This window comes from Nyctereutes procyonoides, unplaced genomic scaffold (assembly GCF_905146905.1).
Source record: "Nyctereutes procyonoides isolate TBG_1078 unplaced genomic scaffold, NYPRO_anot_genome, whole genome shotgun sequence".
Classification (NCBI taxonomy): domain Eukaryota; kingdom Metazoa; phylum Chordata; class Mammalia; order Carnivora; family Canidae; genus Nyctereutes; species Nyctereutes procyonoides.
The window spans coordinates 13669760-13695259 of NW_026575052.1; the positions used below are offsets into that span (position 1 = coordinate 13669760).

The 25500-nt window shown below is 43.6% G+C and overlaps 1 protein-coding gene and 1 non-coding gene across 3 annotated transcripts; one reads left to right on the plus strand and one right to left on the minus strand.

The window, feature by feature from the left end:
- Positions 1 to 25260, plus strand: TRNAU1AP (tRNA selenocysteine 1 associated protein 1). 2 transcript variants are annotated; one of them, XM_055331326.1, is made up of 9 exons: positions 1 to 137; positions 680 to 777; positions 8669 to 8768; positions 9382 to 9434; positions 11049 to 11180; positions 12657 to 12776; positions 16342 to 16504; positions 16695 to 16728; positions 24373 to 25260. In XM_055331326.1, the coding sequence occupies exons 1-9, from the start codon at positions 111 to 113 to the stop codon at positions 24507 to 24509; spliced, it is 864 nt and encodes a 287-aa protein (XP_055187301.1). In that variant the 5' UTR covers positions 1 to 110; the 3' UTR covers positions 24510 to 25260. The 2 variants fall into 2 exon arrangements, with proteins under 2 accessions (XP_055187301.1, XP_055187302.1); XM_055331327.1 differs by lacking the exon at positions 12657 to 12776.
- Positions 7557 to 7656, minus strand: LOC129514336 (small nucleolar RNA U13). Its single transcript, XR_008665405.1, has one exon. It is a non-coding gene; the product is annotated as a small nucleolar RNA U13 (small nucleolar RNA).
- Positions 25261 to 25500: the final 240 nt, after the last annotated feature.

Genomic DNA, 25500 nt, shown 5'->3' on the forward strand with positions numbered 1-25500 from the left:
GAGCGTGCGCAGAGGGCGGCGGAGGCGCATGCTCCCTGGCGGCCCCGGCCCCGCGGTCTGGCGCCCGCGCTGGCCTCGTCGGGCCGCGGAGTCCCGGCCGGCCTGCGGGCATGGCGGCGAGCCTGTGGATGGGCGACGTGAGTGAGGGCGGTGTGCCCGGGCCCGAGGAGGGCGGGTCTTGGTGTCCCGGGGGAGGAAGAGTGAAGGGGCAGGGTCCTCGAATCCCAGAAGGGTGGGAGTGCACGGGGAGGACGGTCCTTTGGGTGACGCAGGCGCGTCCCAAAATCTAGGTGAAGGGACGGAGACTGAGGAGGGCGCCTTCTGGCCTCTCGCCTGCGTTCATGGGAGCGAACGGGAGGCGCCCCGGGGGGATGGAACGGCAAGAGTCCCACGGGCTGAAGGCTGCTGTGGCTCGTGGACTGGAGGGTTAGGGGTCCTAGATCCAGGGAGGGGGCTCCCCACAGGGAGCAAGTGTGACGGGAAGGGAGGCAAAGGATTGGAACGTGGGAGGTGGGACTCAGGCCGCTGAGTGGGTGAAGAGCCCCGCTCCCGTCGCCCCGCTCCCGTCACCCCGCTCTCGCCCCCGCCCGCCGCGCGCAGCCCGGCCCGCACCGCCGGCCCGCACCGCCGCGAGGCGCCCGGACGCTACCCTGACTGCTTTGCTCTTGTGTTTACGCAGCTGGAGCCCTACATGGATGAGAATTTCATCTCCAGAGCCTTTGCCACCATGGGGGAGACGGTGATGAGCGTCAAAATTATCCGAAACCGCCTCACTGGGTACATTTTTCTCCTTCGATCTTCTCGGTTGTCCCTTTATAGACGTGCTGCGGTCATTCTCGAGAATGTAAACATGGACAACTCGGGGCTTCCAACCCCTCATAATAGTTAATAGACTGTTAGAGATGCTAACTTTTTTTTTTTTTTAATTCATGAGAGAGAGAGAGAGAGAGAGAGAGAGAGAGAAAGGCAGAGACACAGGCAGAGGGAGAAGCAGGCTCCAAGCAGGCTCCCCCCCAGACGCGGACTCGATTCCGGGTCTCCAGGATCACGCCCTGGGCTGAAGGTGGTGCTAAACCGCTGGGCCACCCAGGCTGCCCATTGCTTAAGGACTGGACCCTAGAGCCAGAGTGAAAGTTATGTCTACTGTGCTACCTTGGGCAAATTACTAAACCTCTCCATTCCATTTCACTGTGACTATGAAAATGGAGATCATAACACCATCTATAGACCTCATGGAGTTATGGTGAGGATTAAATGAGTTAATTCGCATTCAGCATTTATTTTTTTTAAAGATTTTATTTATTCATGAGAGAGGCAGAGGCAGAAACACAGGCTGAGGGAGAAGCAGGCTCTGTGCGGGGAGCCTGATGCTGGACTCTATCCCAGGACCCCAGGATCACGACCTGAGCCAAAAGCAGATGCTCAACCACTGAGCCACCCAGGCGTCCCCGCATTCAGCATTTAAAGCAGTGTCTGGCATATGGCAAATTCTCTAAATATAAACAGATCGTGACCTGCTAGGCAGTAGGCACTTTAAAATCATGTTTTGGTGGGGGTGCCTGGGTGGCTCAGTTGTTAAGCCTGGACTCTTGATTTTTGGCTAACGTCATGATTTCAGGGCCCTGAGGTCAAGCCTGCAGTGGGACTCTTGGCTGGGTGTGGATCCTGCTTAAGATAACCTTTTTTTTTTTTTTTTTTTTTGAAAAAGATAATCTTTTTCTGGGGCAAATGGGTGACTTAGTTAAATGTCTGCCTTCTGCTCAGGTCATGATCTCAGGGTCTTGGGATTGAACCCTGTGCTTTGCTCCCTCGTCAGCGGGGAGTCAGCTTCTCCCTCTGCCCCTCCCTTTGCTCATGCTCTCTCTGTCAAATAGATTTAAAAAAAATTGTTTTTAAAGATAGTATTTATCTATATAGTATTTATTCTAGATAGAAGAGAGAGGCAGAGATAGTATTTATTCTAGATAGAAGAGAGAGGCAGAGACACAGGCAGAGGGAGAAGCAGGCTCCATGCAGGGAGCCCGATGTGGGACTCGATCCCAGGACTCGAGGACCACGCCCTGGGCTGAAGGCCAGCTAAACAGCTGAGCCATCCAGTGATCCCAAATAGATAAAATCTTAAAAAAAAAAAAAAAATTATCTCTGTCTCCCCTGTCCAACCCCCTTGCATGTGCTCTCTCAAAAAAATAGGTTTTTTAAGATGCTATTTTTTTGTAGATTTATTGATTTACTTATTTTATTTTATTTTATTTATTTATTTATTTATTTATTTATTTATTTATTTATTTATTTGTAGATTTATTGATTTACTTATTTTAGAGAGAGAGCACGAGCTGAGGAGGGACAGCAGGCAGAGGGAGAGAGTCTCAAACTCTGCTGAGTGTGGAGCCCCACGCAGAACTCAATCATACATTCCTGAGATCACGACCTGAACTGAAATTAAGTCAGACGCTACCCCGGTGCCCCAATAAATAAATCTTTTTTTTTTCCAATAAATAAATCTTAAAAAAAATTTACTTTTAAGCAATCTCTACACCCAATGTGGGCTCAAACAACCCCAAGATCAGGAGTCACCTGCTTCATGGACTGAGCCAGCCAGGTGCCCCTAAAATCATTTTTTAATTTTAATTTATTTTTAAAACATTTTTAATTTATTTATTCATCAGAGAGACACACACGCACACACAGAGAGAGAGAGAGAGAGAGAGAGGGGCAGAGACACAGGCAGAGGGAGAAGCAGGCTCCATGCAGGGAGCCTGATGCGGGACTTGATCCTGGGAGTCTAGGATCATGGCCCGGGCCAAAGGCAGGCACTAAACCACTGAGCCACCCAGGGATCCCCATTTTTTAATTTGTAAATTGTATTTTTTAATGACAAAAAGTCTGAGCTAAATACTATTATTAGAGAAGCTTCTTAACTGTCTTCAAGTTTACGGAGCTATAAATGACAAGCCAAGACTTAAAATCATGAGTGCCCTTAACTCTTATGTCATTCACTTAAAACGTTATTTTTTTTAATTTTTTTTAAATTTTTTTTAATTTTTTATTTATGATAGTCACAGAGAGAGAGAGAGAGAGAGAGGCAGAGACACAGGCAGAGGGAGAAGCAGGCTCCATGCACCGGGAGCCCGATGTGGGATTCGATCCCGGGTCTCCAGGATCGCGCCCTGGGCCAAAGGCAGGCGCCAAACCGCTGTGCCACCCAGGGATCCCTTAAAACGTTATTTTTAGAAACAGTACTATGTGCTATTGTTCTAGGTTCCCTGGATACATGGCTGAAACAAACCAGACACACACAGTCCCTCTTCTCATGGAGTTTATATATATTACATTCTAAGGAGGACACAGTAAATATGTAAGCAAAACAAAATGCAGAGAATATTTTGAGATAGTGGTGCTATATTGCCTCCACATTCTTCATTTTCTTGAAGGGTTTTTAGTTTTCCTTAGGGTTTTAGTTAGAAAAAGAATTTTTAGGGATCCCTGGGTGGCGCAGCGATTTAGCGCCTGCCTTTGGCCCAGGGCGTGATCCTGGAGACCCAGGATCCCACATCGGGCTCCCGGTGCATGGAGCCTGCTTCTCCCTCTGCCTATGTCTCTGCCTCTCTCTCTCTCTCTGTGTGACTATCATGAATAAATAAATAAAATCTTTAAAAAAAAAAAGAATTTTTAGAGGATCCCTGGGTAGCTCAGTGGTTTGGCGCCTGCCTTTGACCCAGGGCGCGATCCTGGAGTTCCGGGATCGAGTCCCACATCAGTCTCCTAACATGGAGCCTGCTCCCGTGTCTCTGCCTTTCTCTCTCTTTCTCTCTCTCTGTCTATCATAAATAAATAAATCTTTAAAAAAAAAAAAGAAAAAAAGAATTTTTAAAATCAGTTTGACAGTGTTTACTGAGCAGCTACTCTGCCAGGAACTCTACTAAAGCAGCTTGCTAAAACATCAAATGGTTGAAATAGATGAGAGAGATGAAGTGTGGTCAGTTCTGTCTGTTCGGTTGACAGGTAAACCTTTGTGTATTCAGAATCCCAGTACCTATTACTGAAACCCAAGCTTGGCTGCCTGTAGCTGGAAAGGCCAATATTCTAGAGATGAGAGTTGTTTTTTGTTTTTTTCCTCCTGATTCTGCTCCACCCCCGCCCCAGAGATCAGTTTTGATTGAAAAAGAAGATGAGCTTTATTCAGGAGGCCTGGGAAGAAGGCAGACTCTTGTCCAAAAGCTACTTCCAAGTTTTTTCCTAGCCCAGAGATTTTTAAAGTGATTTAAGGTAGTTAATTAGTTAAGGGAATGCAGTGGTGTATGACAACTCTTGACTACGTGCAGTCTCAGTGGTGCCAGCAACACATGTTATCACAGTGCTTGGAGGTATTTCAGTGGGCTCTGGTTCAGGGATGGGGAGATGTTGTGCAAGAGGATTTGCGTCCTTGATGCCCAGAGTGGTGTAGGAGAGCATGGTGACACGTAGTAGAAGTTTTCTGTTTTTTCTAGGAAAGAATGCATGATCTTTAAATGTCAAAGGTTGGGATCCCTGGGTGGCGCAGCGGTTTGGCGCCTGCCTTTGGCCCAGGGCGCGATCCTGGAGACCCGGGATCGAATCCCACGTCGGGCTTCCGGTGCATGGAGCCTGCTTCTCCCTCTGCCTGTGTCTCTGCCTCTCTCTCTCTCTGTGACTATCATAAATAAATAAAAAATTAAAAAAAAAATAAAAATATATGTCAAAGGTTTAGTTAATCAGTCATGTGGGCTAAGAATGCTTCAAGACTACTATGTTGGTCAGAGGGGCCAAAAGCAGCTTCCTACCTAAGAAACGATTTTCTTTTCTTTATTTCTCTTCTTTTCTCTTCTCTCTTTCCTCCCTCCCTCCTTCCTTCCTTTTTCTTTTTCTTTTTCTTTCTTTTTTTCTTTTCTTTTCTTTTCTTTCTTTTCTTTTCTTTTCTTTTCTTTTCTTTTCTTTTCTTTTCTTTCATCTTTCAACCATTTTATGAAATGATAAAAACCAGGGAAGCCATGAGGCTATTCACATACATATATACAGTGTGGAGGGACAGAGGAAAAACCAGCACCACACCAGGTAGTAACTGCTAACCAACTTCCTCAAAGCTCCTAGCAGCAGAACACTCAAGACAGGAGTATATTTATATAGACCCATGCCTGTTCTCTGAAATTGTCAAGGACACGCATTTCCACTGGCCTGTCTCTGTAAGTTTTTCTGTATGAAATGCAGTGGAAGTTTTCAGTGACTCCAAGACAGGCATAGAGAACTCATTACCTGTCCCTGTCTGGATTGTGGGATGCCAGGATGTGACAGGACAGGTGGAAAGGGAGAAGCATCCACGCAGTATGGAAGAAAATATGGTGAGAGTGAGCCATGGAGGGGGTTCCCCCTGTTGCATGAGGCCACTAACACACCTTGACTCTGAGCCTTCCAGTCTGATCAGCAGTCTCAGAACCCTGTGCCCATCCATGGAATGTCTCAGGTAAAGCTGCCCTAGTCCACCAGGCCCCCAGTTTTCATCCTGAGGTTTGAGGGGCTGCAGCCCAGGGCAGGGATGAAGAGCTTCTCTCAGGGAGAGCCAAGAGTGTGCTATCCTTTCCCTGAGAAGCCAGGGCTCTGCTGCTCCCTCCTCTTTAGAGTTGGTACCTCCATCCCCCCAGTTCTCTACATACTGTCTCCACTGGCTTTTTAGGAACAGATTTTCTGACTGGTAGATCATGCTAGCCTAAATATTTCTTATTTTTGCTCTTGTAGACAGAAAACCCGAGATAATTAGCTACTGTACGAAAACACATTCTCTCTCTTTTTCTTTTTTAAAGATTTTATCTATTTATTCATGAGAGGCAAAGACATAGGCCGAGGGAGAAACAGGCTCCCTGCTCAATCCCAGGGCCTCAGATCATGACCAAAGCCAAAGGCAGATGTTCAACCACTGAGCCACCCAGGTGCCCCTGAAAACACATTCTGTAACACTTTCTACTTTATTGAAATAAGATTTGGAACTATCTTTTTTTTTTTTTAAGATTTTATTTATTTATTCATGAGAGACACAGAGAAAGAGAGAGAGAGGCAGAGACACAGGCAGAAGGAGAAGCAGGCTCCAAGCAGGGAGCCTGATGCGGGACTCGATCCCGGGTTCCCAGGATTACACCCCCGGCCGAAGGCAGCGCCAAACCGCTGAGCCACCCAGGCTTCCCTTTTCATAGATTTTTGAAAAATATTTTATTTATTTATTCATGAGAGACAGAGACATAGAGGGAGAAGCAGGCTCCCTGTAGGAACTTAATGCAGGACTCAATCCCCGGATGCTGGGATTACAACCTGAGCCAAAGGCAGATGCTCAACCACTGAGCCACCCACATGCCCTGAAGATTCTATTTCTAAGTGATATCTACACCCAGCATGGGGCTTAAACCCACAACCGGGAGATCAAGAGTCATATGCTCTACTAACTGAGCCAGCCAGGCACCCCAAAGTTACATATATTTAACTACAATTTTTTAAATTCAAAGAGAAAAAAAGAAGGCAGTCAGATGTGAAGCACCTACATCTTTCATTCATCACTGATGAGACTAAAAAATGGTATAGCTGCTGGGGGCAAGTGTCTGGCAGTTCCTTATATACATCTGCCCTATGAGTCAGCAAGTCTAGTCCTAGGTATTAAGAGAAATGAAAACTTCTATCCACTAAAAATAGGACTTGAAAAGAGTGTTCATAGCAGCTTTATGACAATGGCCAAAAATTGCAAGCAGCCCAGGTATCCGCAGATAGATAAATAGATAAATATTGGTGAATACCACTCAGCGATAAAAAGAACAAACTAGTAATCTAACAACAAATGAATGACTCTCAAGCATTATGCTAAATGAAGGGGCACCTGGCTGGCTCAGTTGGTGGAGCGCGTGACTCTGGATCTCAGGGTCCAGAGTTCAAGCCCTGTGTTGGGTGTGGAGCCTACTTTTTTTAAAAAAGCATTATGCTAAATGAAGAAGCCTTTTACTGTATGATTCCATTTATTTAAAATTATAGAATGTACAAAATTTATGTGTAGTAAAAATAACTCAGTGTCTAGGAGATTTGTGTAGTTGATTGCATGTATATTTCATTGCTTGTAAACCAAAAGAAAGAAAGAATTGTAAACAATAATTGAATAAAATGCCTGTTGAAGTAATTGAGGGAGGTATGTCAATATCTACAACTTTGAAATATATCAGTAAATAAGGATAAGTAGAGGGATGGATAGATGGACAATTATGTGACAAAATAAGTATAATAAAACAATTGTAGATTGTGGATTGTGGATATATAGGTGTTTACCATACAGTTCTTTTTTTTTTTTTTTTTTAAGATTTTATTTATTTGATAGAGTGGGAGTACACAGTGACAGGGAGGGAGAAGCAGACTCCCTGCTGAGCAGAGAGCCCTACCCGGGGCTGGATTTCAGGACCTTAAGATCATGACCTGAGTTGAAACCAAGAGTCGGAGGCTTAACTGACTGAGCCACCCAGATGCCTCAGAATATGTTTTATAGTGGTTTTTAATCTTTTTTTTTTTTTTTTTCATGTCAGGCAGGTTGTGTGCCATGGTTGTAAGAGTTTGAGGGAGGTACAGGTCACAACAGTATAAACACTGAGTAATCACACTTATGAACTACAAAAGGATCACTTCCTGTCTAAGTGTAGGAAAGCTCACACCCCTTTTCTCATAACCCTGGATTTTTAGAGAGGTGAGACTAATTGTCTTACATAAGGGCCTACATTCTGGAATCTGTTTTTGTTTGTTTGTTTTTTAAAGATTTTATTTATTCATGAAAGACAGGCAGAGACATAGGCTGAGGGAGAAGTAGGCTCCCTGTAGGGAGCCTGACGTGGGTCTCCTTCTAGGACCCCAGGATCACACCCTGAGCCAAAAACAGATGCTCAACCACTGAACCACCCAGGTGCCCCTGGGATCTGCCTTTATTTGCTTCCTTATGGTGGTGTTTTACTTGTTCTGTCCCTAATGTTTCCATAAACAGGACATTAGATCTAAGGGTTTGATTTCTAGGGGCGCCTGGGTGGCTCAATAGGTTAAGCATCTGACTCTTGGTTTTGGCTCAGGTCATCATCTCAGGGTCATCATGAGGCTCTGCACTCAGCAAGGAGTCTCCTGCTCTCCAAGTCTCTGCCCCTCCCCCTGCTTGTGGATGCACGTGCTCTTTCTCTCTCAAATAAGTTTTAAATATTTTTGGCAAAAGTACTTCATAGATGGGATTCCTGGGTGGCTCAGCAGTTTAGCGCCTGCCTTCAGCCCAGGGCATGGTTCTGGAGTCCCGGGATCGAGTCCCACATCGGTCTCCCTGCATGGAGCCTGCTTCTTCCTCTGCCTGTGTCTCTGCCTGTCTTTCATGAATAAATAAATAAAATCTTTTTTTTTAATAAATAAAATCTTTTAAAAAAAAAAAGTACTTCATAGATGATACAGTACATAAATAAGCTGAGTCTGGGACTGACCCAGATGGGCATTCCTTATATTTAGGTTTGTATGTTAGTTCTGAACTGGAATAGGGCAGGGAACACAAACAGTATAGGCTCTGATTAGAAAAATATTTTTCCCTCTCCTCAGGCCAGGGCTGAGTCTCACCTGGGAATCCCATCTTTAACCATTCTTTTCCTCTTGTTTGCTTTCTTTCCAGAATCCCAGCTGGCTACTGTTTTGTAGAATTTGCAGATTTGGCCACAGCTGAGAAGTGTTTGCATAAAATTAATGGGAAACCCCTTCCGGGAGCCACACCTGTAAGGACACTTGGATAATGATGATATTCCCGTTTTTATTGTCATCGATAACTCATTTTTTGAATCCCTGCTGTATCCTCACTTTATTTAATCCTGTAACAACCCTGCACAGTAGGCATCGTTATCTTTGACAGTCCAGGAAGCTGAAGCTCAGGGAAGTGGAGTAACATGTCTGAGGCAGCACAAATAGTAAGTGGCAGAGGCAGGACACAAACTGAAGATTGGTTGCCTCTAAAATCCGTGCTTTTTGCACCCTGCCCTGCTGTCTCCCTTAACAGAAGACTTGAAACTCTAGACCTCTTGCCTGATTGAGAAAATAGAACAGGCTGGCAGCAGTGAGGACACATTTCAAGAGAGTTACATTCTGCTCTTCCCACAGTTACTTAGCTTACAGCTGCATCACGCTGGCACACCTGGGCTCATAGAACCATGGAGCTGGCAATGCCCTTAGCGGTCATCCGTGCCACCCCCTCATTTTATACAGGAGAAAAAGCTGAGGCTTAGAGAGGGGGAGATGTTTTGGCCAAGGTAATTTATTTCAGTTTTTTTCAAATATTGTTAGACTTTTGAAACACCTTTCTCTGTTTTAGTTTGTTTGTTTTTAAATTTCTAGGCAAAACGTTTTAAGCTGAACTATGCCACTTATGGGAAACAACCAGATAACAGGTAAGTACAGGATAGTCCCAAGGTAGCTCCAAGCCCCAGGAAATGTCTGGATAGAGACAGGATGCATCACTATGCTGGTCACTACCAAAAAGGAGGTTGGGGGGCCGAGGTTAGTCTGCTTTGCCTTCCTCCTGAAGGATGACTCTCTATCCTCTTCATCTAGTGGACCTGCCCTGTGTGCTTCTTGTCAGGTCGCATGTCTTCTCTATATTTGATCCTGCCTTCCGCCCTGTTACTACCACAGTATTGATGTTTTTTCATTCAATAAGAATTGACCTGTTGTAGCAACATAAATCGATTCTTTCAGGGTGCTCTTCAAAAGCTTTAAAACAATGTATAAGAGCTTTAAAAGGATTTGTGCCCACTGACCCCTAATTCTACTTCAGAATTTATATGTGGATGTGTGTAAGATTGGCCTCAAGTATTCATTGAAATATTACATATAATGGGAGAAATTGGGAAACCAAATAATTTAATGATAGAGAAGTGGCTTAAATGACAGTCTGTTCATTAATTGGAATACTATATAGCCATTAATACATCATTTTGTAGCAAATAAAGACACATTAAGAAGTTAGTGATAGGTTGAAAATGAAAAAATGCTAGAAACAAAACAAGTGAGTCATACCTGAGTTTTGTAAATTCTAAAAGAGAAGCCGGGGCGCCTGGATGGGTCAGTCGGTTAAGTGTTCAGCTCTTGATCTCAGCTCAGGTCATGATCTCAAGGTTGTGAGGTTAGGCCCTTGCATTTGGCTGCATGCTGAGGGGTAGAGTCTACCTTAAAAAAGAAAAAAAGAAGCCAAAGACAAAAATATAAAACAGTGTTCGTAGTGATTACTTTTGAGTTGTTGGGTAATTGGTAATTATATTTTTCTTTGTCTTTTTGTGTATTCTGATTTAAACAAGGGATGTGTATCATACTTGAACTAAGAATGATGAGTTTACTTGTTTTTTTTAATAATTTTTCTAGAACAGAGGTTGACAAAATGTGACCTGACTTGTATCACCCATGAGCTAAAAATAGTTTTTATGCTTTTAAAGGATGTAGAAACAAAAACAGAGACCATAGGTGTCCCACCAAGCCTAAAATTTTTACTATCCGGCCTTTCGCAGAAAAAGTTTGCTGACCTATGTTCTAAAAGTTGACATATTTCATTTTAGCTATGCTTTCATTCTTAGGAGATAAGGTCCAGTTCTCATTCTCTATCTTTTACTGTTTGAATTAAAAACATGCAGTGATGGGCTCCTGGTTGGCTCAGTTGGTAGGGCACACAACTCTTGATCTTAGGGTCATGAGTTCGAGCCCTGCTTTGGGCATAGAGATTACTTAAAATATTTGCAGCAGATACAGAGTGTCTAGTTTTCTCTCTGGAGGACCTCTGATTAGGGCCCCCCACCTGCACTGAACAGGCTTTGTTCAGTGGGTTAAGCACTTGGGACGGGGGCTGCTTCCGTAACACTTCTGCCAGGACTGCCAAATGCAACAAATTAAGGACCCATCAGATGTGCTGTTCCCTAAGAAGGCCCAGGAGAGGTTTACTTAAAGTGAGCCAGAAGAGCTTGTTAGAACAGAGGTTTTGGTGTCTGTCTCTGAATCTTGTTCTCTCCTCTCAGCCCTGAGTACTCCCTCTTTGTGGGGGACCTGACCCCAGATGTGGATGATGGCATGCTGTATGAATTCTTCGTCAAAGTCTACCCCTCCTGTCGAGGAGGCAAGGTGGTTTTGGACCAGACAGGCGTGTCTAAGTAAGGCCTTACCTGTTACTGATGCCCACCTTGTTCCAGCATTTGTGTCATAGATGGAGGTGTTAGAGTGAGGCCATGTAGCACTGTGGTTAAGAGCACAGGCTCTGGAGCCAGACTGTGGTGTGCATCCTGACTCCAAAACTGGCTAGGGGGGATCCCTGGGTGGCGCAGCGGTTTGGCGCCTGCCTTTGGTCCAGGGCGCGATCTTGGAGACCCGGGATCGAATCCCACAGCGGGCTCCCGGTGCATGGAGCCTGCTTCTCCCTCTGCCTATGTCTCTGCCTCTCTCTCTCTCTCTGTGTGACTATCATAAATAAATAAATAAATAAATAATTAAAAAAAAAAACTGGCTAGGGATACTACAGTAAACAAGTTACCCAACCCCTGACCCGATTTCCTCATCCGTACAACAGATGCAGATTAATCGTGCCTGCTCACAGGGCTGACCTAATGATTACATGATGTGATGTAAATAAAGCAGATAGGGTATGCTTGAGAGGTGTTTGCCATTTTATTTATTACTGTTACTTCAAAAGTGGAGAAACCTCAAGAAAGGCTTATTCTTGATCAGAGTAATAGCTATAAGCACAAGCTTGAGTTAAAAACTCACAACCTGGATTGAATCCTGCTTCTACAATGATATTGGGCAGGTGATTAAATCCCTCTGAACTTGTTTTTTTTCTCAGTAAAACGCTGACTACTCTTATCTAATCTTTGGGCAGTTTGAAGAGATAAGCCTGGGGAAATGCTCAGCAGAGCCCCTAGGAAATAAGTATCCATGAAATGTTAGCTATCATTTGTTGATCCCCCAAGTAACATATGAGTCCAGGGGTGCTGGGCCTGCTCAGTTGGTTAAGTGTCTGACTCTTGGTTCCGACCTACTCTTGGTTTCAACTCAGGTCATGACCTCAGGGTCGGGAGATCCAGCTCCAAGCGAGGATCTGGGTTCAGCGTGGAGTTTGCTGGGATTCTTTCCCTCTTCCTGTCCTTTCCCCTCTGCCCCTCCCCCCACTCGTGTGCATGGGTGTTCTCTCCCTGTCTAATAAATAAAATCTTAGAGAATATGAGTCCAGCAGAGCAAGAAGCTTGTCTGCTTGTGATTGCTGAGCCCCATTGCCTAACGTGATACCTGTTCTACAGGGCGGATGTGGTAAAATTTTGCTCAGTGAACTACAGCTGGTACTACCACCACTGCTACCATGATGATGGTGACAGTATTTCCGGTGGATTGGGAGAGAAGCCACTGTTCGGGAAGGATCCCATCAGTGAAGGTGTGGAGGGGAATGGTGAACTAAAGTGGGGGTTCCTCCAGTCTCAGGATCCTGCAGTGCTGGAGTATTTGCATTGCCTGGCGGCGGATTTCTATTGATGGGACTCTCATCCCTTCCTGCAGAGTTTGATAGACTCCTCCGTTCTTAGACTTCACCTACATCACATTTGTGATCTAAATAGGGTGTGTGCTTTTGTTTCCTGCAGGGGCTATGGTTTTGTGAAATTCACAGATGAACTGGAACAGAAGCGAGCTCTGACTGAATGCCAGGGAGCGGTCGGCCTGGGGTCTAAACCAGTGCGGCTGAGCGTGGCAATCCCCAAAGCGTGAGTGCTGCGCTGGCGGGAAGGTAGAGGGCCTCTGGACTGATGCCCGCCTGGACGCTCCTCATCCACTTGATTGTTGGAGCTTCCACATCCCAGATGGGAGACTGCAGGGAGGCCTGTTATTTGCCAGGCTTTCGTTAAAGACGAGCGAGCATAACCCTGCCCCTCTGGAAGTTTATGGTTGGGGCAGAGCTGTGACCAGCAAAGGCAAACATGTTCAGACATTGCTGGTAGCAGTATTGAGCAGGCATTTGGTCTCTGCATATTTAATGTTCCTGCTCTTTGCCAGCAGTGTCACTGTTAGAAATTTATCCACAGAATTAATAAGAATTGAGAAGGAAAGAAAATTATATCCAATTTTAGCTATGAGAATGGCTAAGAGGTAATGATCCAAACATTACAGAATATTACATACATCACTATCCTACCTGTGTTGCCAGGTGGAAAGCCCTTCTTCCCTTACAGTTCCAAGCAAGTTTCTCACTCAGTAGAAGACAGCTATTCTCTGCGTAGAATCTTCTGTCCTTTGACTTGAAGCATTGGTTCTCAACTGGGGACAATTTTATCCCGCAGGAGATATTGGCAACACCTGGGTATAATTTTGGTTGTCACAACTTGGGTGGGGAGGTGCTAGAGGCATCTAATGAGTGGAGACCAGTGATGCATCCTAGACTGTACAGGATGGCTCCCACAACAGACTTATTTGTTCTGCCCCCAGGTCAGTAATGCCAAGGCTGAGAAATTCCATGCCAGGGTTGGAAGAGTACATTCTTAGGACAGAACTTTCATATAGCTAGGTTTTTCAAAGGAGCAAAAGATTTGGAGGTTCTTTGCTGCTTGGCTGGATTTAATACATGGAGGTCAGCCTGCGTGATTTTCCCCTCAAAATGTTATTTGTTCTAGGGATCCCTGGGTGGCGCAGCGGTTTGGCGCCTGCCTTTGGCCCAGGGCACGATCCTGGAGACCCAGGATCGAATCCTACATCGGGCTCCCGGTGCATGGAGCCTGCTTCTCCCTCTGCCTATGTCTCTGCGCCTCTCTCTCTCTTTCTCTCTGTGACTATCATAAATAAATAAAAATTAAAAAAATTAAAAAAAATTTAAAAAAATGTTATTTGTTCTAAACTCATAGTACTATATAAGTTATTTGTTCTAAACCACTAGCATGGGTGGCTCAGTCGGTTAAGCCTGAGCCTTTGGCTCAGGTCATGATCCTGGGGCCCTAGGATTAAGCCCCACATCAGGCTCCCTGCTTAGTGAGGAAGACTGCTTCTCCCTCTCCTGCCCCTCCCCCTGCTCGTGCTCTCTTTCTCTCTCTCTCTCAAATAAATTAATATTTTTAAAAATATTTTAAAAAATAGCAATAAACTCCACTATATAAAACCATTAAAGAAAATATTTAAAAGAAAAATTTCCTCATTACTCTAAAATGACTGTTAGGATTTCTGACTTCCAGGCTTCTCCATAAACATCTGTAATATATAGATATAGGCACACACTCCGTGTGGATCAATTTACATGTGGTAGATTTATTTATTCATTTTTAATTATAATAGTGCTCATTCTTTTTCCCCCTGGTTTTCTTTATATATACCTTCCCTTTCCCACAGAGCTGTACAATCCTCATAATACATTTTAACAGCTGCAGGGTATTTTGAATGTATATCCTGCCTCGCAGTTCCTCTGATAATTGATGGTGTTGGTTTCTGATGTGTTACCATTTATTTGATCAACAGTGACTGATTCCCTACAACTCTTAGGCTCTGACCTAGACTTTGGAGTTGTAGCTATAAACAAGAGAAATAAAGTCCCTTCTGCAAGGAGGTTACTTCTGTTCCATTTCTTGGTTGATCATTGTCAGAATTTGGTGCCTGTGTCTAGGGAGGTGCCATCAAGCACTAGGAATTGAGGGCAGTGAGAGGTTCCTTTGAGAGTACATCTGTGAGAGCTCAGTGTGGAGAAAGAATAGAAATGTGCAAACCCAGGCCAGGGAGACCCCCTTCAGTTACGTGAACGTATCAGGAGGGTAGCAGACTCCTTGGAAACATGGTGGGGGTAGTCACGGAGGGGAACATTAGTAGTTTCCAGCCTCGCACTGGGCAGGGGGAGGGCCTAGCCTCCCCATCAGGAAGTGGTGCTAAGGCAGTCAGACGTGGAATTGTCTGTTCTGGCCAAGTCCTGCTCACCATGTAGACAATGAACTCAAAAGGAGCTTGTGAAGAGCTCGTTCAGACATTGAGAATTTGTGGTTCCTGTGACAGGGTTTGCTGTGGTGGTTCAACTCCTGCTTATGACTTGGTTTCCTCTCTGGCTTCCCCATGGAAATAGAATACACCAGTCATGAGGACGCAGGCGCATTCCACACCATGTGACAGTTACAATTCTCTTTATAAACCACCTGGCATGGTGGTCTGAGCTTCTGCCTCCTGCACGTTGGGTTGCACTTATGAATCTGGCTTTTTGGAGTATGATGACTGGAAGCGCATTGCCATGTTGTTCTGATTCTCTTGTCTAGGACTTCTGCTCAGACCCCAGGCCTGTCTCATAAGCCTACTTATACATGGCTTTGTGTATTTTTGAAAGCAATGCATCCTTTGCAAGCTTGACATTCTGTCTTTGGTTGGCAGTGGCTGGGGTAGCAAGTGGTTAGCAAGAAAAAAGCTATCCACTGAGCCTGGGCCTCAGCCCTGATTGGTGAGCTCAGGATATAGGAGCCTGGCAAGTGCTCACTTCAGCAGCACGTGGATAGGAGCCTGGCAAGATGTCTTGTATCTGTCAGGACAGGTGCTGTATGTAATGATGTGGTGTTCAGAAATGAGTCTTGGGGTTTTGGCTCCAGTCCTGGGTGGCCTTGGGTGAGTCACTTAACCTTTTTAGAAGCGCAGTATTCTCATCTGTATAATGGGAATAATAATAGCTCTGTCATAGGGTTGTACAGGATTTAAAGTAGGAGCCTGTATATGAAAAACAGTGGACCCAAATCCAGAGTACCTAATCTATAAACAATAGCTGTGACTATAGTGGTGATGATAAGGCTACTGGAATACTTCATCTTTGGGAGAAAGAGGTGATTAGACATTTTGTAGTTTGAAATGTTTCCTGGATCATCCTATACCCAAATTTTTCAGGCCATGTTCACCTGATCCTTTGTGGCTGGCAGAAAAACAGTCATCTCCCCCACCCCCTAACCCGGATCTTGAGAAGAAGACAAGTCAGTACTGACGAGATGATGATGATGATGATTATATATATATATTTTTTTTAGTACTGACAAGATTTGATAAGAGACCGTTAAAAACCCCTGACTCTGAAACCTAGGCTCTGGAGCCAAACTGCCTGGGTTTGGATCTCTGTGACTTTGGACAAATTATGTGACCCATTTGGACCTTAGTTTCCTCATCTGTAAAAATAGGAATAAGTGTATTCTTATTGAATCGGGTTGTTGTGGGGATTAAATGGGTTAATCTGCAGGAAGCACTCCGGACAGCCCCTGGCCATGTAGATGTGCCACGTAATGGCAATGTTTGCCTGTGTTCATTTATTTTTTGCTTCTTTCTTTGTTTCAGGAGCCGTGTGAAGCCAGTGGAGTATAGTCAGATGTACAGTTACAGCTACAACCAGTATTACCAGCAGTACCAGAATTACTATGCTCAGTGGGGTTATGACCAGAACACAGGCAGCTACAGCTACAGCTACCCCCAGTATGGCTACACCCAGAGCACCATGCAGGTAACCATGGTTTGGCAGATCTGGTCCTCTTGGGTCATGTCTTCCTCCAGCACGGGATTAGTGAGGATGGGAGCTTGGGCTTCAGAAGAAATGAGGAAAGATGAAGTGACCTATTTGTCAAAAATAAGGCCTCTTTGTCTTGGGCCAGGAATTTATGCTGCTTCTTATCCTCTTTTTGGTCTCTTGGCAGACATACGAAGAAGTTGGGGATGATGCATTGGAAGGTAAGAAGGAAGTTTGTTTTTTCACTCCTCTCTCCTTTGTCAGGTGATTGCTCTGTGGCTGCCACTGTGCCTTTAGCTAGATGCAGAGGAATGAGAACTAGCACGTGCATAATTATAGTAAGAAGTGAGTGTGTCCTCCAGAGATGTGTGTACAGTCCCAGGGAGCCTGGAGGAAGCAGCTCGACAGGGGACCGAGCTGGTCACTTCCTAGATGTGGGACATTCAATCCCCACTTGTAGGTGTCCAGCATATCTCTTGCCTTATGTTTGTTTGATAGCTTATAAAATTCATTTTTTTCTCCTTTTAATTTTTTTCTATATATTTTATATTACATTTTTTTCCTCATTCTCAAGTAATAGTTATGATTGAAAATTTGGAAAATATGGTAACATCTTTAAGAAGAAACTGAAAATCACCCCGATCCTGCTACATATAATAGACATAATTTTTTTTTAATTAAAAGCATTTATTGTCATTTTTACTGAATTTAACAGAAGAAAAAGGAAAGTAAAACTGAAGGAATTGCTAATCTTTAAACAAATGACTTTTCAAATGAAATCATTAATACTTAAAGGATTTCTAAGGTTTGGGACGCCTGGGTGGCTCACTGGTTGAGCGTCTGCCTTCGGCTTAGGGCATGATCCTGGAGTCCAGGGGTCAAGTCCCACATCGGGCTCCCTGCATGGAGCCTGCTTCTCCCTCTGCCTATGTCTCTGCCTCTCTCTGTGTCTCTCATGAATAAATAAATAAAATCTTAAAAAAAAAAACTATGAAAAATAATTTTAATATGTTTCTGAATAGATGTTAAATTTTAAAGAAGTAAAATTTAGGGACACCTGGCTGACTCAACAGTGGAGCATGTGACTCTTGATCTTGGGGTTGGGAGTTCAAGCCCCATGTTGGGTGCAGAGATTACTAAAAATATAAAATCTTAGGGCACCTGGGTGGCTGAGTCAGCTAAGCATCTGACTCTTGATTTTGGCTTAGGTCATGAGGTTGAGCCCCATGTCCCGTCGGACTCCACACTGGGCACAGAGCCTGCTTAAGATTCTCCCTCTACTCCTCCTCCTACCCCCTGCTCTCACACGCATACTCTCTCTTTAAAAAAAATAAATATAAAGTAAAAGTTAAAAAATAGTAATAAAGCACTTGTATACACGTGCTGTCATCTGTCTCTAACAGCAGTGTCCTTGGAGGTGGGCCAGCAAAACATAGGAGCTCTAGTTGACACATGGAGAACTGGCCACCCAAGTGCTCTGCTCAAGCGCACCCAGTGAGTTAGATGCTGAATCAAGCCAGGAGTCCCTGACTTTTTTTTTTTTTTTTTTTTTCTTTTTTAGTCCCAGACTTTCTATGCTCAGTCTCTGACTGCTCCCTCCAGGAGCAGGTTAATCTTAACCTGATTATAATATTTTTGTATAACTCCTTAGAATTAGAATTTTCCAGTCTCTTTCTCATCTATTAATATAATATATTAATACCGAACGTATTTTGTGCCAGGCCCTGCTACCTTTCAACATTATGATGGTGGATTGGTACCATTATAATCCCCAATCTACAGAAAAGAAAACTGGGGTTTGGGGAGTTAATAATAGCTAAGTCACAGAGGTTTTACTATGTGCAGGCCCTGTTTTACATCTATTTATTTTTTCCTGTTTTACATCTATTAATGCATTTAAACTTCACAACTATTTTGAGGTAAGTACAATTTATTCTGGTTTTATTGAATAAAAAAAATAAGGTAAAGGATTCAAATTACTTAAATTCAAATTAAAGGTTGATGGGAGTCACTCTTGGAACCCCTGCTGTCTTGCCTCAGTTGGAGTACTTTTACCACTGAGTCCTACAGCCTCCCGCCCAGTTCAACCTAATAACCACCCAGCGGGGCCACAGCAGGGAGCATTGCTCTTCTTTGTCCCTTCCTTGCCTTCCCTGAGCCATGGTACATCAGGCCCTGTCTTCAGACTGAGGAAGGATGCTCTATTGTATATGTATCTGTGGGCCTCAGGGCACACAAATGCTTGCCCTTGATCGAGCTCTTTCCTAAACTGTTCCTGTAAGTTGTTACCTATGCTTAGTGGAGAAACCAGACTGGTCAGGCTCTCTTACAGTTTCCATAGGGAGCTTCTGTAAATGCTCAAACCTTCGTATAATTAGATTAAAATTCCAAGAGAAAAGATCCTTCTGGGTGCAGAAATAGGCATAGGACTTACATGAAAAGATTCGGCACTGGTTTGGAAGAAGAAACAGATTCTTAAGAGTAGTGAGAAAGCTGGAAATAACTTGCGAAAGAAACACACATGCCTGTAAACCACAAGAAAAAAAAGTTTAAACATGCTGTTTGTATCAGAGGCGATCTGTACTATATCACCAGTAGGATTATAGGATGTGTAAATCTGTAAGGCAGGCCAGCAAGCTTGAAACACAGGCAAGATTTCTATGCTATGGTCTTGAGGCAGAATTCCTTCTTTGGGAAACCTCACCAAAATTAAGGCCTTAAAATTTTCAAATGAAAAAAATTTTTTTTTCAAATGATAATGAGACCCACCTATATATATATATATAGGTGAGAGACAGGCAGAGATGCACACAGGCAGAGGGAGAAGCAGGCTCCCCACCAGGAACCCGACATGACTTGATCCTGGACCCCAGGATCATGCCCTAAGCCAAAGGCAGACGCTCAACCGCCGAGCCACCCAGGCGTCCCATCCCACCCATATTATTGAGGATTATTTATTGAGAGAGCACTTGCATGGGGAAGTGGGGCAGAGGGAGAAAATCCTAAACAGGCTCCATACCCACCACAGAGCCATCTGGGCACCGGAAGGATAATCTTAAAATCCGCTCATTGCAGATGTGAATCACATATATAAAATACCTTCACACCAATACCTAGACTGGTATTTGACCAAACAGGGCGCTAGAACCTAGCCAAGTTGACACATAAAAATTTAACCATCCCACTATTAATAGGCAATTTTAAATTCAAATATACTTTGTTTCTTAGGGTGCCTGGCTGGCTCTTGATCTCAGAGTTGTGAGTTTGAGCCCCAACTTGGGTGTAGAGATTACTTTAAAATCTTAAAAAATACATATATATATTTTTAAGAATTTATATATATAAAATACACACTGTGTTTCTTAAAAAGTTAGTATTTTATTTTATTTATTTTAATATTTTATTTATTTATTCATGAGAGACACAGAGAGAGAGAGAGAGAGGCAGAGACGCAGGCAGAGGGAGAAGCAGGCTCCATGCAGGGAGCCCGATATGGGTCTCCAGGATCACACCCTGGACTGAAGGTGGCACTAAACCACTGAGCCACCTGGGCTGCCCCAGTTTTTTATTTTATATTACAGTTTTTATGATGTTTATATCCTTTGGATCAGTAATTTTACTTGAAAGATCTTTTTGTTTGTTTAAGATTCATTTATTTATTCATGAGAGACCCAGACTGAGAGAGAGAAGCAGAGACATAGGCAGAGGGAGAAACAGGCTCCTCACAGGGAGCCTGATGCAGGACTCGATCCTGGATCCCAGGATCATGACCTGAGCCAAAGGCAGGCACCCAACCACTGAGCCACCCAGGTATCCCTTACCTTGAAAGATCTTACCCCAAATGATAATCAGTGGTCCAGATGAATATGTATAGAGGATTTCTTAAACAGATGTAGTCTTTTTTTTTTTTTCTTGGTCTTTTTCTACAAGTATTGACATAGGGAAATGTTTTCAGTGAAAAAAGGGCCAGGTATAAAATAAGATACATAGTAAAAGCCCAGTTAGGGTTTTTGTTTTTTGGAATATAACTCACATAACAGACTTTACCCTTTTTATTTACCCTTTTTATTTATTTTCAGATTTCACCTTTTAAGGTACACATACAGTCCAGTAGTTTTTATTTATTTATTTATTTATTTATTTATTATTATTATTATTTTTTTTAAAGATTTATTTATTTATTCAGAGAGAGAGAGAGGCAGAGACATAGGCAGAGGCAGAAGCAGGCTCCATGCCTGGAGCATGACGTGGGACTCCATCCCGGGTCTCCAGGATCACACCCTGGCCTGCAGATGGCACTAAACCGCTGCGCCACTGGGGCTGCCCTCCAGTAGTTTTTAGAAGGGTCACAAAGCTGTATACCCATTACCACTAATTCCTGTGACCAGTGGCCAGACCAGTGGCAGTCCCTCTCCACATGCAGCCCCTCCTGCCCCTGGCAACTGCTCAGCTACTTTCTGTCTCTGGATGTACCTATTCTGGGTGGGGTTTTTTTTTTTTTTCTTTAATATATTTTTTTAGGTTTTTATTTATTCATGAGAGATAGAGGCAGAGACCAGGAAGAGGGAGAAGCAGGTTCCCTACAGGGAGCCTGATGCAGGACTCAATCCCAGGACCTCGGGATCATGAACTGAGCCAAAGGCAAATGCTCAACCACTGAGCCACCCAGGTGCCCTAAAAAAAATTTTTTTTAAATATTTTATTTATTTATTCATGAGACACAGAAAGAGAGGCAGAGACACAAAGGAAGAAGCAGGCTCCATGCAGGAAGCCCAACATGGAACTTGATCCCCAGACCCGGGATCATGCCTTGAGTCAAAAGCAGAGGCTCAACCACTGAGCCACCCAGGCATCCCTAAAAATTTTTTTTAAGTAGGCTTCTCTCCCAATGTGGAGCTTGAACTCAACTCTGAGATTGAAAGTAAAGTTGCATCTCTACTGACTGAGCCAGCTGGGTGCACCAGGGCATTTTAAATAAATGGAACTGTATATAATGTGTGGTCCTTTGTGAATGGCTTCTTTCACTTAACCATAGTGTTGTAGAGTGTGTCATTACTTCATTCTTTTTTATGGCCAAACAACATTCCATTCTGTGGATATCCATTTTATTGATAGATGTTTGGGTTGTTTCCACTTGTAGTATTATGAATATACTACTTATGAGCATTCATGTGTAAGTTTTTGTGTGGACATAAATAAGTTTTCATTACATAGGAGTGGAATTGCTGGATCATATGGCAAACTCTTTACATTGGAGGAACCACCAGAGTTTTCTGAAAGGGCTGCAGCATTCTCCATTCCCACTAAACTTTTCCAAAAATGGGTGCGCCATTTCCATTCCTACAAGGGCTCCACTTTCTCCACATCCTCACCAGTAGATTGTTACTCAATTTTATTACAGCCATCCTAGTGGGCTTCAAGATGTATCTCATTGGGGTTTTGATATGCAGTTTCCTGATGGCTAATGATACGGGTTTTTTTTTTTTAAGATTTTATTTATTCATGACAGACATGAGAGAGAGGGGGGAGGGGGGGCAGAGACACACAGGCAGAGGGAGAAGCAGGCTCCATGCAGGGAGCCTGGTGTGGGACTTGATCCTGGGTCTCCAGGATCAGGCCCTGGGCTGAATGAAGGTGGCGCTAAACTGATGAGCCACCTGGGCTGCCCAATGGCTAATGATATTGAACATCTTCGTATGCTTATTGGCTGTGTGTGTGTGTAGATCTTTGGAGAAATGTCTATTCAAGCCCTTTGTCCATTTTTAAATTGGGTTGTCTTTTTATTGTTGCATTATAAGTTCTCCTTATATTCTGTTCTGGATACTAGTTCCTTATCAGACATATGTTTTACAAATTATCCCATTCCATGAGGTATCTCTCCCCTTTCTAGATAATGTCCTTTGAAGCACAAACATTCATTTCTGTGAAATCCTATTTTTTCTTTTGTTTGTGCTTAAATGGTGTCATATCTAAAAGGTACTGCTTGTTTACGCCCGTGTCCTTCTCAAAGTTTAGAGTTTTAGCTCTTATATTTATTTAAACCATTTTTAGTTCATTCTTGTGTAAAGTGTGGAGAGTCTAGCTTTATTCTTTGTGCTTTGTAATAGTTTTTGAAATGGAGAAGTCCTTGAACTTTTTCTTTTTTTTAAGAAAAAAAATTTATTCACTCGTTCATTCATTCATGAGAGACAGAGAGAAAGGCAGAGACACAGCCAGAGGGAGAAACAGGCTCCAGGTAGGGAGCCTCACAAGGGACTCGATCCAGGGTCTCCAGGATCATGCCCCGGGCTGAAGGCGGCACTAAACCGCTGAGCCACCCAGGCTGCCCACTTTGTTCTTTTTCCAAATTGTTTTTGCTATTCTGAATCCTTTGCATTTCCATCTAAGTTTTACAATTAGCTTCTCCATTTGTTAAACAAAGCAGCTGACAAGGGATTACATTAAATCTATAGATCAGTTTGGGGCGTATTGCTATCTTAAGCAACATATTCCAATGTACACAGGATATCTATTTTGTTAGGTCCTCCTTAATTTCTCTAATTGTAAAATAAGTGTTTTAATGAATGGGTATGTTTGTACATTTTATTTTTTATTTTTTACATTTTTATTTTTTAAACATTTTATTTTTTTAATTTTTATTTATTTTTTTAATTTTTATTTATTTATGATAGTCACACACAGAGAGAGAGAGAGGCAGAGACACAGGCAGAGGGAGAAGCAGGCTCCATGCACCAGGAGCCTGATGTGGGATTCAATCCCGGGTCTCCAGGATCGCGCCCTGGGCCAAAGGCAGGTGCCAAACTGCTGCGCCACCCAGGGATCCCCTACATTTTATTTTTAAAAGACTTTACGTATTTATTTGAGAGAACACAAGTAGTAGGGAGCAGCAGAGGGAAAAGGAGCAGCAGACTCCCTGGTGAGCAGGAAACCCCACATAGGGCTTGATCCCAGGATCCCGAGATCATGACCTGAGCCAAAGGCAGACACTTAGCTGACTGAACCACCCAGGCGCCCTGCCCTGTGTGTGTGTGCATTTTAAACCAACACAAGACTACAAGTAAAAGTCTATAAAGAGTTATGTCATAGTGATTAAGGAGTTTTAAAACTTTGTGAAAAATAATGTATATAGAAAAGTATGTAAAACAAGTATACAGTTCTGTAATTATAAAGCAATTGCTTGTGAAACCTTTATTTGGATCGAGAACATTGCCAGCCTCCAGAAGCTATCCTTCCCAGTCACAACCCTGCTAGGGAAAACTGTTGACTTTTGTGATAACCATTGATCCACCTAGGATCAATGCATCCTTAAGTAACATGATTTAGTTTTGCCTGTTTTAACTTCATACAATGCAGTTGTACTGTACTGTATGTACTGTCCTTTTTTCATTCAACATCATTTTTCAGTAAAATTCTATAGTTAACATATAGGTATATTAGCTCCGAGTGTACAGTATAGTGATTTGACAATTCTATACATTACTCGGTGCACATCCTGGTAAATTAAACATCATTTGTGAGATCCACCAAGTTGAATGCAGCCGAGGCTCATTTTCATTGCTCTATAATGTTCCCTTTGAAGAATAGTGCTCTGGACTTAGTAGTCTTGATCAGATTTCCATAACCCAAAATTGAAGTAAGGCCCACACCAGGAAAGCCGGGGCATGTAAAGTCCAGAGATACGAGATGGACTAACAGCCACCATTATTTGAGTACTACTGTTGCATTCTCTAAGTAGACTCTACTTTGATCCTCAAAGGACAGGGAACTTGGGTGTGGGGAACAGGAAGCCCTGGGAGGAGGGAATGGAGTCCAAGCCTTGGAGTGCTTCTCCAGGTGCCCTGAACCCACCCTGACTTCTCTTGCAGATCCCATGCCGCAGTTGGATGTGACAGAGGCCAACAAAGAGTTCATGGAGCAGAGCGAGGAGCTATATGATGCCCTTATGGACTGTCACTGGCAGCCCCTCGACAGCGTATCTTCAGAAATCCCTGCCATGATGTAGTCAGGACAGAGGACAAGCCGAAATGGATGGACTGTGTGAAGGAGATGAGAGACTCCTTTTTAACAGTAATATTGGAAGAACTTTTACCTTTCTGGAAATGTTTTGTAAGATTTTAGTAATCAACTCTTCTGAGATTGACATTCCTGCAACACCGCTGCCTTCATTTGCCCATCAGCCTTCCCAGTTTGAAAACCAGGGTGCACTGTTGAGCAAGGTTCTAATTGTATTTAAACAACTTTCCCAGGTTGAGTTATCTATACTCTCTTGGAGATAAAGAGTTTGGGGGTTATTAATGAAAGTGGATCAGGGTTTTTTTTTTAACCCAGAGGGCCCCCCCCCCAAAGTTTGCAGGCTAGATTTCCAGCTGGGAAGGAAGTTGCATGGCCTAATGTGTGGTAGGATGGGATGGAACCAGCTAAATCTAGACTAGAAGGCTTTAGACTTGGGGGCATGCTCCTAGAGCAACTCAGACAAACCCATGTTGAGGGTCTTAACTGTGACCTGTGTACCTGGCTCACCTGTTTCTTGACCTTAATTTCATTTGATGGGTATGAATTTCTCCAGAACCCATGTGGAAAATCAGAACTTCTCTACTTCTGTGCAACAGGAAATTGTATATTGGGGAGGGGCCACAACAAGGGCAACTTAAGATAAATAGCTTAAGTCAAGAAGAAGCCTTCAGATGTTTTAGGGGACATGTCTTAGGCTCTGCCTGAATTTTCAGGCCTATTAAAGGAGAAATTATATACGATGGCAGTTATGGAATTGATCATGTTGTCCTAGAGGTCAACCTATTTTTATGGAAAGATGGACACTGTAATGGTATGGAATATCCAGCAATTCAAGAGACATTAAAACACAGGGCAGCCCTGGTGGCGCAGTGGTTTGGTGCCGCCTGCAACCCAGGACGTGATCCTGGAGACCCAGGATCGAGTCCGTCTGGCTCCCTGCATGGAGCCTGCTTCTCCCTCTGCCTGTGTCTGCCTGTCTC

Excerpts from the sequence above, each read along its gene's own strand:
- TRNAU1AP (XM_055331326.1), top strand. The coding sequence starts at position 111 with ATGGCGGCGAGCCTGTGGATGGGCGAC. Across the intron at positions 9,435-11,048 it reads GGGAAACAACCAGATAACAG|CCCTGAGTACTCCCTCTTTG; the intron begins GTAAGTACAGGA and ends CTCTCCTCTCAG. Across the intron at positions 12,777-16,341 it reads AGCGTGGCAATCCCCAAAGC|GAGCCGTGTGAAGCCAGTGG; the intron begins GTGAGTGCTGCG and ends TCTTTGTTTCAG.